The 13941-nt window shown below is 51.2% G+C and overlaps 3 protein-coding genes across 3 annotated transcripts in view; all 3 read left to right on the top strand.

Moving 5' to 3' along the window:
- Positions 1 to 335: 335 nt before the first annotated feature.
- Atms (RNA polymerase II-associated factor 1-like protein antimeros) lies at positions 336 to 3085 on the top strand. Its single transcript, XM_071789740.1, has 8 exons — positions 336 to 584; positions 684 to 776; positions 877 to 1201; positions 1298 to 1441; positions 1514 to 1617; positions 1699 to 1915; positions 2006 to 2276; positions 2353 to 3085. The coding sequence occupies exons 1-8, from the start codon at positions 511 to 513 to the stop codon at positions 2868 to 2870; spliced, it is 1746 nt and encodes a 581-aa protein (XP_071645841.1). The 5' UTR covers positions 336 to 510; the 3' UTR covers positions 2871 to 3085.
- Positions 3086 to 3584: 499 nt separating this feature from the next.
- Positions 3585 to 6920, top strand: Irbp18 (Inverted repeat binding protein 18 kDa). The gene is made up of 4 exons (XM_071789763.1): positions 3585 to 3810; positions 5771 to 5879; positions 5984 to 6140; positions 6236 to 6920. The coding sequence occupies exons 1-4, from the start codon at positions 3701 to 3703 to the stop codon at positions 6349 to 6351; spliced, it is 492 nt and encodes a 163-aa protein (XP_071645864.1). The 5' UTR covers positions 3585 to 3700; the 3' UTR covers positions 6352 to 6920.
- Positions 6921 to 7918: 998 nt separating this feature from the next.
- The window catches only part of Galphas (G protein alpha s subunit), a 33566-nt gene continuing 27543 nt past the window's right edge, over positions 7919 to 13941 (top strand). The window contains exons 1-2 of the mRNA XM_071789754.1: positions 7919 to 10394; positions 13060 to 13132. Coding sequence (XP_071645855.1) covers positions 10259 to 10394; positions 13060 to 13132 — 209 coding nt within the window. The 5' untranslated portion in view covers positions 7919 to 10258. The remainder of the gene's footprint in view (positions 10395 to 13059; positions 13133 to 13941) is intronic.

Genomic DNA, 13941 nt, shown 5'->3' with positions numbered 1-13941 from the left:
TATAATTTATTATTTACATCATAACTCTTTACGTGTTAAACAACGTGCGCAATATAAAAATATTCTACGGTAGCATTTGTTTACGTCATATAATGGCAACATCTTTACGACTTGGCGACAATTAAAGTCTCGCAAAGTTTCGCGCCTGCGCGTTAGCAGAGAGAAGCCTGAAAGCAAACTTTCATATGAAATATGAAAGTCGTTATGAAAAGGATATTCTAAGCACCCCTGTATTTACATGCCTCATGCCTCTAAGACGTGTTTGAAACGTAATCAAATTTGCGATTTATGCCAATTTTTTTTTATTTTCTCGCGCATGCGCGAGAAAAGCGGTCGGCTTCGGCTGCAATGGCAATATGGCCTCTGCGTGGACTGCGCGTGACGTACACAGTATCAACGTGGTTATGTGACGCTCGGTCGTGATGGCTTTTAAGCTTATATTGTGTTGTGAGTTATGAGCCTTGACGTCTGTTGTTGATCGTTAGATCGGCGAGTTCGCGACGCGATAAAATGGCACCTACCATACAAACCAACAGCAATCAAGCTGACAGGGACAAACGCGCGGCCAGACCAGCGGAGAAACGGTAACAGGGATAAACGCGCGCACCCACACTCCACAGTTAATCTATAAATGAATACAACTATAGCGCTGCTACATTGACCATTGACCCGCGCTTTTTCAGGTCCGAGCTCATATGCAGAGTTAAATATTGCAACACTCTGCCAGATATTCCGTTTGACCCGAAATTTATAACGTATCCCTTCGAACCGACCAGGTGAGCGATCAGATGTCAAACTGCCAAACTGTCGCTGCTCACGTCTTTTTGCCTTTAATAATAATAATAATAGTAATGATTTGTGATATCTATAACGCAGGTTTATTCAGTATAATCCGACTTCATTAGAGCGCAACTACAAGTATGAAGTACTGACGGAACACGATTTAGGTGTAGAGATCGATTTGATAAATAAAGACACGTATGCGGGTGATCTGAATGCTCAATTAGATCCAGCGGATGAAAAGTTGCTGGAGGAAGACGTTCTTACGCCACAGGACTCTAAACGGTCCCGACATCATGCCAGGAGTGTTTCTTGGTTACGACGTACAGAATATATTTCCACAGAAAGTACCAGATTCCAGCCGCAAACGGCAGACAAGGTTGAAGCTAAAGTTGGTTACAGTATCAAGAAGAACTTCAAGGTACGACCCTGCCTTCTACGCTATATATGCAACACTTGCGGAGTATTTGTATATTTTTATTTTTTTTAATAACAAACGTCACGTATTTTCGATTAGGAGGAAACGTTGTACATGGATCGCGATAGTCAAATAAAAGCTATAGAAAAGACCTTCGAAGACAATAAAAAGCCAATTGAAAGACACTACAGCAAACCGAACGTAGTACCTACAGAAATATTACCAGTATATCCAGACTTTAAGGTACTCGTGCTGAGCGTGCTGTGTAAACAATATCTTCATCGTGTATCGTCATCTTTTTATAAATTTTTATAGCTGTGGAAATATCCATGTGCGCAAGTCATATTTGATTCTGATCCTGCGCCAACTGGTCGATCTGTACCCGCGCAGATCGAAGAAATGTCGCAAGCTATGATACGGTAAGCTCTCGCAATACGTTTACGTTACGCAATGTGGAAGGAACTTGGATTTTCGTGTTTAAAACAATGCTTCTCTCGTAGAGGTGTAATGGACGAGAGCGGTGAGCAATTCGTAGCTTACTTTTTGCCGTTGGAAGAAACGTTGGAGAAGCGCCGACGGGACTTGACTGCTGGTATCGCGTACGCCGATGAGGAAGAATACGAATACAAAATGGCGAGAGAATACAATTGGAACGTGAAGAGCAAAGCTTCCAAGGGATACGAGGAGAATTATTTCCTTGTGATGAGACAAGACGGGGTATATATATCAGCGCGCTCGTCGCGCTCGTGTATCACGCGTTATATGATTCCGTGATATTCGTCACGTTAATCCTCTTGTGTACCGCAGGTTTACTACAATGAACTGGAGACGCGCGTGCGACTGAGCAAACGGCGCCAGAAGGTCGGACAGCAGCCAAACAACACGCGCCTGATAGTGCGTCATAGACCGCTGAACGCCAACGAATTCAGAATGCAGAGATATCGAGAGAAACAATTGGAGCCGCCAGGAGAGGAAGACGAGGACGAAGAGGAGGAAGAGGAGGAGCAGGAGCAGGAGCAGGAGCAGGAGACTACTCAACAAGAGGAAAAGACAGACCGAAAAGATACGGCGGTTAAAGGTTCGCTTTGTATATTCAGGCTATTATTGTATATCGCTCTGAAAATTTGTCCGATAATTGGAAACGTTGTTTGTAGGTTCCGAAGCAGAGAACGAGGGAGACTCTCGTGCCTCGTCGAGAGCGTCCTCGCGGGCGTCCTCGCGGGTATCGTCGCGAGCATCCAGCAGAAAATCACGATCCCGCTCGCGGTCTCGTTCCAACGCCGACTCGAGATCAAGATCGAGATCGAGATCAAAGTCAAGATCCAAATCGAGGTCGAGGTCGAGGTCGAGGTCGAGGTCGAGCGCGCGTTCGCGGTCACGCTCACGTTCACCATCCAAATCTAAATCACCGTCTCGATCACGCTCGCGTTCGCCGTCTAACGCGCGCAGTAACGCACGATCTCGGTCCGGCAGTCCTCACGCGAGGAACACATCGAGATCCAGATCGAACGCGAGATCGAGATCGCGCTCGGGAACGCCCGCGAAGTCACCGTCGAGATCTCGGTCGAACTCGCGGTCCAAGTCCAGGTCACGGTCAAGATCGAGATCCGGTACTGGTAGCGGTAGCGGGTCCGCTAGCGCGAGCGGCGAAAGCGGCTCCGAGAGCGAGTGACGCATCTGAATCATTTCGACGAGTATCGGTTTGTCATCGCTATTTAAAAATATTCCGGATAGCAGTTCCCCGCCGAATATCTCAGAATTATTGCATACTAAATGAACGGAAAGAGCACGTCTTTGACGGTACGAACATATACGGAGTACGTGTTTACAGGGTTTACGAGTGCTCGGCGGCACTATCAAAGATATAATAAATTTATATGAGGAAAATGTGTACGTTTTTTTAACTAGGTGTGAGATCATTCCTACGAATCCTACGATACGCCACGAACTTTGACCGTTACGTCTGCGACACACACACACGTGTGTCGGACTTGAAACGTATAAGATAAAAAAGGAGTTCGATCTCAGAACGTCTCGCGTCGTGATAACGTCGTTCAGCGCGCGCGCGCGGCTAAATCTACTTGTCATTTTTATATTTTCTTTTTTTGCCGTTAATATTGTTTCCCATTATACGTCGAATGCAAACGGTGTGAGGCGGTAAAAAAGGACGAAGGGACGTCGTGCGTTTATTTATTATACAAGTTTTTTCGGTCGCGCGTAGCTATCGCGAGAAAGTGGGGCTCTTCAGAACGTTTTCCACGTATGCAAACGTGAGACGTTGTGCGACCGCCGACGCCGACCCGTAAATTCTCGGGGGTTATGTTATCTCGGGGTAAGGGTAACGCGACGTCAAGACGAGACGTCATCGGCCATCGCGATGCGATGCAACGTAGTTGTTAGTCGCGCAGCCGGAGGACGCCACGCATCCCGTTTGCCCGGCACTTGCAAAAGTGCAGTTGCAAAGATTCGGTTGCGCATTGCGTCATCCCGCGACATATCCGAATGGGTCGGCGTCGATGCCGAAGGACACATGACAGTTCCGTATCACTATCCGTGCCGAGGATTGAGGATTACGTTGAAGCGAACGAGTTGGTTCAGGGACTCGACGAGAGGTGAGAGTTCGAGGGAGTAGATAGAAGAATAAGCGCGAAGGAGAGCCACGTGTCGCATCGATGCACGTGCCCCGCGCGTGTACACCTGTACACGTATGTACGTCGCTCCGTTTCTGATCGGGCATCGGACCATCGGACTCGAGTCTCGAGGTTCGGGATTCAGGATTCGTCTCCGTCGCCCTCTCTTTCTCTGGGCACACAAATATATATGTTTAATCAAACGTGTGTATTCAAGTGCTGGAAGGGCGCGCGTGAAGCGAGAGCGGATCGATACGAGCCAAGTTTCTAGGTTAGGTCCACGCGTTGCGATCTTCAGAGATCCTACCCAATCCTACCCTACCTGTTAAAGCCATCATTTCGAGTCATAAGTCATAATATCGCGGCGTTCGTTATGCGACGTAAGGAGAGGAGCATCGTTCATCGTTCGCGCAGTGTACGTATTTCGTATGGTTGTTTGGGTATTTAAATTCGCCATTTTTGGAGCAATTGCTGGAGTACTTATCGCGTATGCTGAAAACATGACCCTGAGAGTGAGAGAGAGCGCTACGTGCTCCGCGCTATCTCTCTCTCCCCCTCTATCGTACGTTTATTCATCCATCCCACCGCGAGGTAAACAAGTCGACGACGCGACAGACGGAGACGACGTCGATTTCATGTCCGCATTATCGCGCGTCGCGCATTCCGCGGGAGAAACGGGAGAGAAACGCGCGACGATGACGATGCATCCGTACGGATTCCTCGACGACGGTGTCACGTGCACGGGCAGCACGGGATTCGAGACGCTCGAGCGGCTCGAAACCGGTCAAGTCCCGGTGAGTTTACGGGGAGCGGGACGCGAGGCGCGGCATGGCCGCATGGCCAAAAGAAAGAAACAAAACAAAACAAAAAACAAACTCGTCAAAAAATTTTTAAAACGGCCGGCTGTTTTCCGTCTTTACACGCGGAAGTGTCGGCTCGATGTTTTTCGTTTATACTGCCGCGTATAACGATAACGCGTGTAGCGCGCGCGAGCGGGCGGCCGATGATGTCAGATTTATATAAGAGTTTATAATGTTATCACGTCGCGGAAACGAGCGGGCACGCGTGTAACGCTAACACGACGAGTGAGAAATCATTCGCGAGGTAGATTCTCATATTTTTACGGGAACCCCGAGATATGTTCTCTTATCAAGGCTATATGCGATCTTTTTCGCGTGACTTGCCGTTCCTGTGAGATACGCAGAATAAATGGCGGTACGGACACGTGATATTACGTTCGCGTGACACGCACATCTCGTTGCATTTCCTAGATAAAGTCGCACGCGTAAAAAATGTATACAAAGTACCCATCGGTGTTGGCGTAGTTAAGTTTTTACGAGCCGGCGCGGCGGTTTCTGCTTAAATTCGGGGGGGAGATGCCGGGGCGTCCGTCTCGCGAGTCGCGACTTGGCGAGATACGATACGCGTCACAGTGAAATCCTGTTGACGGTTTTCAAGCCGAGGCTGCTCGCTGGCGCGAAGATGTCAGGGCCGGTTTCTTAACAGCGCGCTCAAGGCTTTATTGGGTAAATACGGAGCATACCGGCGTTGTGGCGTTACGCGTTACGCGACGGCGCGCTGACACAAAGTTAACGTAACGATCAGCCGGACGTTGAAACGCCTGAAACATCAATGTATATATTTGTCACATGTCACGCATCTAGGGATCGCGCGTAGGGTGACGCGCGTTTCGCCGTCCGCGCCACGTAGGTTTAAACTGGTTTAAACTGCGCGTGGAAAAAAGATATTGTAGTAGCAAAAGAAAATACACGGTGCGTCATGTAGCTGAAAAGTTTCTCGTTATCTCTAAACTCGAGACATGTTTTATGTCGAAGAACGAAACACAGACGACGTGACCATTATTATCTTGGATATCCCTCTGACTTTACGTTGTAAAAGTTTGCCGTTTGAAACGTTACGAAACTAACCATCTGTGTTTTAGCCCGCTACGTTATATGGCGCCGAAAAATAAAGAAAACAGTAAACGAAAGAAGCAAATGGAGGACGAGGGCGACGAGGATTATCGAAAGAGGCGGGATCGGAATAACCAGGTAATCTATATATATATATATATATATATCAGTTTTTTCCATGTAACGTGTGCATGTTATTTGCATATGCGTATACTATCGTCGTTCGCTCCGCTGTTTCACAGGCTGTGAAACGATCCAGAGTGAAGAGTAAATTACGCACGCAACAAACCTTGGAAAGAGTAACGCAGCTGAAAACGGAGAACGAACTGTTGGAGGAGAAAATTAAAATGCTTACCAAGGAGCTTGGGTTTCTCAAGAATCTCTTTATCGCGCATTCAGGTAACGTTAAGACAACGTCGTGTCAGCAGTCAGCGTGTTGACGTTTCCTATGACTAACGCGTTTCCGTGTATCGTTATATATTTTGTTTTCTCAGGACTTCCCAGTCATACGACCGAAGCCGTAAATATCCAAGATCTAGATCTAACGGCTCTGCTAGCGGACGAAAACGCCACGGAAGCGTCGCTGAAGACGGGTTCCGCCAAGCTGTAGACCGCGACAAGCTCCACGTGAAGAACGCAGCGTGGTCGTAAGTCTGGAACGCGAGACAGTATTAAGTCTGGCTCGCTCGATCGAAACATGAAGCGGACATCTTGGAAAAATGTTCGCTTTAAAGTCGTTGAAAAAGATTATAGATGCGAAGAGCGTTTTCTGAACGCGAGCCTTCCAAGTTGCAGCCGTGTCAGTGACGTACCACCAGCTAACGTTACAACTTATCGAAACGTACGGGAGACGAGAGTGCGACGCGTCGGAGACGGAGAAATCGCGCGAACGTCGAGTACGAAAGTATTCACTTTACGCGGTAGCCAGTGGAGCGTAAATGATCTTTGATCTAAACAGCACAAAAAAGTCAACACACAGTATTAAACACACACATGTTGCTGATGTTACAGCATTTTATGTCATACGCACGCGTTGTGCAACATTCAAGAGATGTGTATATGAAAATATAACTAAGAAAGAACATTTTCTTTTAAACGCTTACCGCGTACAAGCGACACGTTCGTTTGCTACGTATACGAAATGAAAAAAAAAATATATGTATATATAATAGATATGTATGTATTTGTGTTACGTTTTATTTACGTTCGCGGTAACGCCGTCACTTTGTTCCTTCGTCGTTGAGACGAAACACGAACGTAATATTAGACCTTTCGTTCGTATCGTTGCGTTGCCGTGTTGCATATACGGAGATTACGTTTTTCGTCTTGTATCTTTTTGTAGTTCGTAGTTAGGCGAACATTTTGTCAACGACGTCGTGAATATTAAACGCGACGACCCGACGGCTTATTTCAGGAAGCGCACACGTACTACGGCACAAGTATCGTGCAAGGTACGGCGGGAAACGTTAGAGAGAAGGAAAAGCTAACGTTGCTAGTACGCAGGTTTCGTTAACACGACGCTACATTCGAACATAGCGAGGCCGTAGACTGCTCCAGCCGCACGCACCTTAATATCGTTAGAAATAAATAACAAAATAGTGAACGTTTTTTTTCACGTTTTTCACGTTTTATTTTATATGCCGCTGGGAAAGTTTTTGGGAGGCAGCGTCGCAGGACTCCAGATTTAGATTTATTTAGATTTACTTTTAGATACGTGGCTTTCCCGCAAAGCCTGTCAAAAGTAGCGGAAGAGCGTTTTCACGTGATGACGTCAGTTCGAGTTCGAGGGCTGAGATAGCGTGCAGCGTGCCAAGGATTCTCTAAAGAATAAAAAAAAGATATATCGCCAGATCTCGATGGTGACACCGGTCGCGGCGTCAACAGTTCGGGCACCTCGAGTCCCGCGCACACACCTGGTCGTCCGTCGCGCGCTGATGGCCTAGCAGACGACATGTTGGCTGCAAGGAACACCTCGTCTCGAACTCGAACTCGAACGTTTCGGCCGCGAGTTTCCTCAATCCTCAGGCTCAGGCCGCTCAGGGATACTTGAGTGAGGAGAGACGAGCGCGAGCGACGAGAGAAAGATCGGCGAGGGCGCGGCGAGAGGGTATAGAGGGTAGAGAGTAGAGTGCAGGTGTAAACTGTGTAAAGACGGCGAGGGTGCTGGTGCGGGTCCCCCGAGTGTTGCTGCTGCTGCTTGCCGTGATCGTCGACGAAAGCTCGCGGCGGCGGCGGCGGAGGAAGGGCAGGATAGAAAAGCGCGAGGGCGAAGGAAGGCGAACTTTCGGGGGAAAAAAAAGAAGAAAAAAAAACAAGGAACCGAGAACAGTTTTCCTCTGGAAAACGTCTCGTCGCAAAAAGATCTCCTTTCCGAGGATAAGATCCATACGAAAGCGAGGAGAAGAGGTGGAGAAGAAGAGCTCGTCACGAACGGCAAGCTCCGTCGGAGCCGGAGCTGAGACAGGCGGTGTGACTGGACACGCCGAATCCGACAGCAACAAACTTGAGCGTTTTCGGCGAGGTGCGCCGATCGTCATCCCCTCGACTACTGCTCGACTTGGGCGATCCGAGAGGTCGCGAGTCGCGAGTCGTCGTCGGCGCGTCTCCGCCTCCGCTACCGGCGCCGTCGCCGTCATATCGGCGGAGAAAAGAATCTCCGATCTGGTTCGCGTGACGCGTCGAAGAAACGATACGAGACGAGACGAGACGAGGCGAGGTCGTGCGTTTTACGCGTAACACGCGCCGTGTCCCTCCACTATATCCGTCTCGCTCTCTCCCTCCCTCCCGTCGTCCCTGTCTCTCGCGCCGGACTCGCCCGAGACGTCGCAGCCGCGGCGAGGGAGAGAGGGAGAGAGAAAGAGAGAGAAAGACCGGGTCGCGCGTCGCGCCGCGTGTTTTTCCTAGGCGCGGGTGTGCGTGCGTGTCGCGGGAGCAGCGGAGCAGCCTCTTCGTGGCTCGCGGCTCGTGGTGGCCGGCGCGCGGCCGCGGCCGCGGCGGCGCGGCGCCGGCGCCGGCGCTGCCACCGCGCGAGCGGAACACAGAGTACACAGACGCGCGTCACTCGCGATCGCGGGGTAACTCCGGCGTCCCGACGTCGTCGTCGTAGTCGTCACACCCCGACCCCACCAATCGCGCCACGCGCCGTCGGCGGGTAGCGGGTAGCTCTCGCGAGTCACGCGCATCCTGGGCACAGAGAGCGGCCGGCCGGAGACGTCGGGCCCCGGTCGCGACGCGCGCCGTCGCCGTCGCCGCACTCGCCGCAGTCGTCGGCACCCCGCCGACCGAGACGTTCGCGACGGCCCCGTCCCCCCCGCTCACTCTCTCTCTCTCTCTCGCTCTCGCTTCGACGTGAGCGAGCGAGGCGAGAGAGGTTGGTCGGCTCGGCGCGCAACACACCACACACCGCGAGCGCGAGCGCGAGAGGGAGGGAGAGAGAGCGAGCGCGACACAGACACACAGCAGTAGCACGGACACAGAGACAGGACTCTCTTCAGTCTTCACTCTTCGCTCTCTCAGTCGCCCGGCGAGCGGAGCGCGGAGCGCCGAGTCCATGGTGCGTGGTGGTCGTGGTGGTTATGGTTCCGCGGGTGGCAGTGGAGGCCGCCAGTGATAGATGCAGCCGTCAACGTCAAGTGTGCTCGTGACGTGAGACCGTGAGTGCCGCGCCGGGAGGTACCCCCGCGTGCCTAACACGTCGGACGTCGCGGACGTCGCGGACGTCGAACGTGTAGAGACGTGTACGCGAGACGCGAGAGACGGACAAACGGCTCGGTTGTCGCCGTCGCCCGTCGCCGTCGCCGTCGCCGTCGCCGTCGCCGTCGCCGTCGTCACCAAGTGAACACGAGAAAGAAGATCGAAGAGAAGGAGCCGAAGGAGCAAGAAATAGAGCGAGAATAGTTTCAGCGAGAACGAGAGAAAGAAGGAGAGGGAGAGAGAGAGTGAGAGAAGAAGAGAGACGTCGATCGGGGGAGGAAGCGCGCGCGGGCGCGGGCGAGCGAGACCCCCGATAGAGTGAAACCGAGACGAACGGAACGGCGGAACCGGAGGACGGCGGACGGCGGGATTCGCGGAACGGGAGCGAGTGTAGCGCTCGAACCGCGGCGGCGGCGGCGGCGGCGGCGGGATTCGGGGCGCTTTTCGAACCGCGGCGGCGGACCCGCAGCGGTAGCGGCGGCGCGGGCGCGGGCGGCGGCGCTGCCGTGAACAACGACGACGACGACGACGACGTCGACGACGACGAGGTCGTCGCGGCGGCAGCAGCCGCCGGTGCCGGCGATCGCGCGATCGCCCTCGCGACCAACTCGATCGCGAGCCGTCGTCGTCCGTCCCCATCCGTCTCCCGATCGTCCTACCTCTCGCTCAACTCCGCCACCGCCACCGCCGTCTACGCGACCCGCGAGGCCGACGGGTCCCGCGCTTCCGCAACGCTAGACGCCAACGTCAACGTCAACGTCAACGCCAACGCCAACGGGAGAAACGGTGAGGGCGAGCCGCGCGTATCCTTCCCGTGGTGTGTCATGGGGTGTTTCGGCAGTCAGAGCAAAAACAGTCAGGATGAAAGCAAAAATCAGAAGAGACGATCCGACGCCATCACCAGACAGCTCCAGAAGGACAAGCAGGTCTACCGGGCTACCCACAGACTGCTCCTCCTCGGTGAGTACCTCGCTCTCTCTCTCTTTTATCCTTTTCAACCTCGAGAGCGAGTCAGTCCATGGGAGCGCGAAACGCGTCCTTGCCGCAAACTTCCGACGCGGTCCCGTCCAACGACGCTCGATCCTCTCGCGCGTTGACTTACATCACGTATAATCCGGCCAGTGCACAGTGCCACGGGCTTCTATCTACAAATCTACAGAAAATTTTAGCGCGCTCGTTAAATGTTAGATACGGAGAGGAGGAGCGTACGATTGAAACCACTGGAAACCACCGACGCTTTTTAATCTCGCGGGACGTGGGGAGGCGCGTCGAGTTTTTTCATCAAGGTGGGCCACGGGGTCCGGAAAGTAGAACGTTGGGAGCAGAAACTCGGGGAGTCGGAGATACGTTTTCGCTTCGGAGGTCCCGCGCGTGCCCCGAGGATGATTCTCGCGCAGTGGCGTCCACGCCGCGCGTTAAATATCAGATAGGGCCCGCGGGCCGTCGGTTTCGGACAAAGAGAGCCTCCGCGAAGCCGGGGCCGGGGGTGAGCCGACCAGCCGACCAGCCGACCAGCCGTCCGGTCGGCCGCTATCGCGATGTTCACTGGCGCGTACGTCAATTTTATCGATTATCGTACGAGCAGGCACCCACGAATATATCCACCGGCTGCCTCGTGTTGTAGGGTTTGTACCCTTTTCGTCGCTTCCGATCCTCGTCTCTCACCGTTCTCTTCTCCCCCCCCCTCTCTCTCTCTCTCTCTCTCTCCTGGCCTCTTGTCTCCTGGCTGTAATTTAAAATTCTGCTTTTGTGCTTTATTATATCGTTACGCGCTATGTCTTATATGAGGATAGATCCCTCTTTTCTCCTCTTCGATGATTTAAGCGAGAGTTACGATATCTTTTTAGTACGTTTAATCAAATTCACGTTCTAGCGATTTACGTTGCTGTCGATAGTGTCGATACAAATGCTTGTCGCCGCGAACGTTTATTTTCCGTTATTTCGGAGAGCAATATTTTTTTTTGTAATATCTATATTTTTATTGCTTCAGATTTTGTTTCGTCTGTACATATATTACTCTGTATACATTCCGCCTCTCTCATCGAAACTTTTTCCGAATGATAAACTGAACCGATAAACCTCTCTCTTCTGCTTCCCGTTTCTCTGATGTACATTATTGGATTGTGATAATCGATTCTATAAAAAACTTTGACTCATATTTGTAGTGAGTACATCTCAAATTACGTTACGTTTCAGAATGCTATTTGGTTTTGAAAGGAAATTTTTTCTCACAATCAGACTTCTCTCTCTTCTATTTCGCGTGTCTATCCTTTCCATCCCGGTACATACATACGTGCGAAAAACATTGACACAGCGTGCCTATTTAGCGCGACGTTTAACCCGGCGCGCGGTGGCGGCGAAGGCGGCGAAGGCGGCGCGGCGCCGCGCCGCGTCCACATTCGCCTTCCTATTATCCGCCGTTTATGTAGGTCGTCGTTCTAATTCGATGCGAATGCGCGTCGTCATCGTCGTCATCCTCGCCGTCGGCGCGGCGGCCTGGCGGCCTGGCGGCGTGGCGGCGGCGGCGGCGCGGGCGACGGACGGAGCAACAGCTGTCGCCGTATTGTTTCCTCCTCGCGTGTCATTACGGCCGCACGCGGCCGCGTGGATCCCCTGCTCGTGTCGTCGCGACCGCGGGCTGCGTCCGTAGGAATCTTCGGAAAAAAAATATCTAAAGCCAAAATGAACGATCGAACGCATTCATCGGCAGATAACGTAGTCGTTACGTATCTGCAGACGTACGTAAACGTAAACGAGTCCAACAACGTAAACGTTGCAAATAGATACAACGGCAACAGCTCTTGTTCCTCGTAATACTTGCGAAACTTTATTTCTCGCGATTTACTTAATCAGGCTTATAATATCAGGGACGTACGTAGAAGATGGTGAGCGTAAACTTTCGCCAACTTATCGCTCACTTGATTTGCGAGTTCTTAACTAAACGAGACGTTCAGAGTTTAACGTCGGGAATATTTAACGTCTGAACGCGTGAGTTGAGCCAAATGTTATATAAAATGAGCAGATATGAGTAGCATTATATATGCACGTGGGAGTATCAAGAATACAAAAATAATGGTTATGTGAAAGCGTGAGCTTTGAACGTATGTACGTTAAATCGCAGAAAGTTAAAAAGCTTGGCATTTCGCTCGCGGCTGGTTTGCGAGGCATCAAAGGGGGGTGGTTTAATTTAACCCCATTGCGATCTAGGTCATTATGATCCTGTACATCAGACATCACACTCCTGTACATCCGAAAATCATCTCGGTTTATTTTAGAGCCGAGCTCTGAAATGAATTTTAAATGACGTCGGAGCGGATTTCCCCGCAAGGCACGAAAATGGCGCGTAAACGCGCACTCTCGTCGTGCAATGTATCGTTAAACCCGCGGATGCCTTATCGCGGGCGATCGATAACCGTTATACGCTGTACGGCTGATGAAATCTCAATTTTTGTGACCGGCGTCGGGCGACGTTGGACGACGGGAGATATTCTTTCGCGCGCGTATTGCGTATTAGCCGTATTAAATACATCGCACGCGGAGTGGCTGGCAAGCACCGTGCAGCACCGCGGCAGCAACGCCAGGGAGCAGGGAGATTAACGTCACAATGATTTTCGCCCTGTTTCAGGAGCGGGAGAGTCCGGCAAAAGCACGATCGTCAAACAGATGAGGATACTGCACGTCAATGGTTTCAGCGAAGCGTAAGTTTTACTTAAAAAAAAAAAAAAAAAAAAAAATGGCCACGCGCGGCCCCGGCCGCGGCCGGTCGCGTCTCATCGATTGGCTTTCGTTCGCTTCCTCGGCTCTGTCCATTCTAATCCGGCAATGTGTCGTTAACCCATTAAAGGAGGGCCGTAATCTCTTCTTTGTTTCCGCGAGGCTTTTCATCGCGAGGCTCGCATTACAATTAAATGTCAGCGGAATACGATCGTACTCACGCAAGCCGTTTACGAAACGCGAGGCCACCGTGCGCCTCGAGGTACGTTCATTGAATTTTGCCGGAGCATCTTCTTTCACTGCAAAACAGTTTAGCTCGAGTCTCGAGTCTCGAGTCTCGAATCTCGAGACGGTTTCCGAGGAGGCAAATCACAAAACGTAGCTTCGTTGTGACCGAGACCCGTGTTGACGCAGATTGACGCATGTTGACGCTGTTTCTACCGTTTCTCTATTTGCGGCGACCGCGACGCGCTTATCTTCTTTCGCGCGGACGTCTTTTTTTTTTTTTTTTTTACTTAAATCGTATCTCGAGAATCGTACGCGAGAGATTGAAACGCAAATTGTAGCGCGATTAATTTTTTAACGCGCGTTCTGCGAATGATTCATAACCGGTTTCAGGCCGCTGTGTCAGCGATATCAACACGTGGCTGATACGGATCCATTATTATATTACTATTTTCTTTATTATTTTCCAAATATGCGATCCATTCACCGCGGGTTATCTATTCGCGCCACATACCTTCACTTTTCTCTACACGATTATACGATATCTTCGAAATGCATTTTTTTTTTC

Source organism: Temnothorax longispinosus, chromosome 10 (genome assembly GCF_030848805.1).
Source record: "Temnothorax longispinosus isolate EJ_2023e chromosome 10, Tlon_JGU_v1, whole genome shotgun sequence".
Lineage (NCBI taxonomy): Eukaryota > Metazoa > Arthropoda > Insecta > Hymenoptera > Formicidae > Temnothorax > Temnothorax longispinosus.
The sequence above is the reverse complement of the archived record's forward strand: the minus strand, read 5'-3'. Positions and strand labels throughout refer to the sequence as shown.

Bases quoted from the DNA above. Each gene is read 5' to 3' on its own strand.
- Irbp18 (XM_071789763.1), top strand. From the start codon at position 3,701: ATGGGTCGGCGTCGATGCCGAAGGACACATGACAGTTCCGTATCACTA. The intron at 3,811-5,770 runs GTGAGAGTTCGA...TCTGTGTTTTAG, and splicing joins GTTCAGGGACTCGACGAGAG to CCCGCTACGTTATATGGCGC. The intron at 6,141-6,235 runs GTAACGTTAAGA...TTGTTTTCTCAG, and splicing joins TCTCTTTATCGCGCATTCAG to GACTTCCCAGTCATACGACC.
- Atms (XM_071789740.1), top strand. From the start codon at position 511: ATGGCACCTACCATACAAACCAACAGCAATCAAGCTGACAGGGACAAA. The intron at 1,202-1,297 runs GTACGACCCTGC...ATTTTCGATTAG, and splicing joins GTATCAAGAAGAACTTCAAG to GAGGAAACGTTGTACATGGA. The intron at 1,618-1,698 runs GTAAGCTCTCGC...CTTCTCTCGTAG, and splicing joins ATGTCGCAAGCTATGATACG to AGGTGTAATGGACGAGAGCG.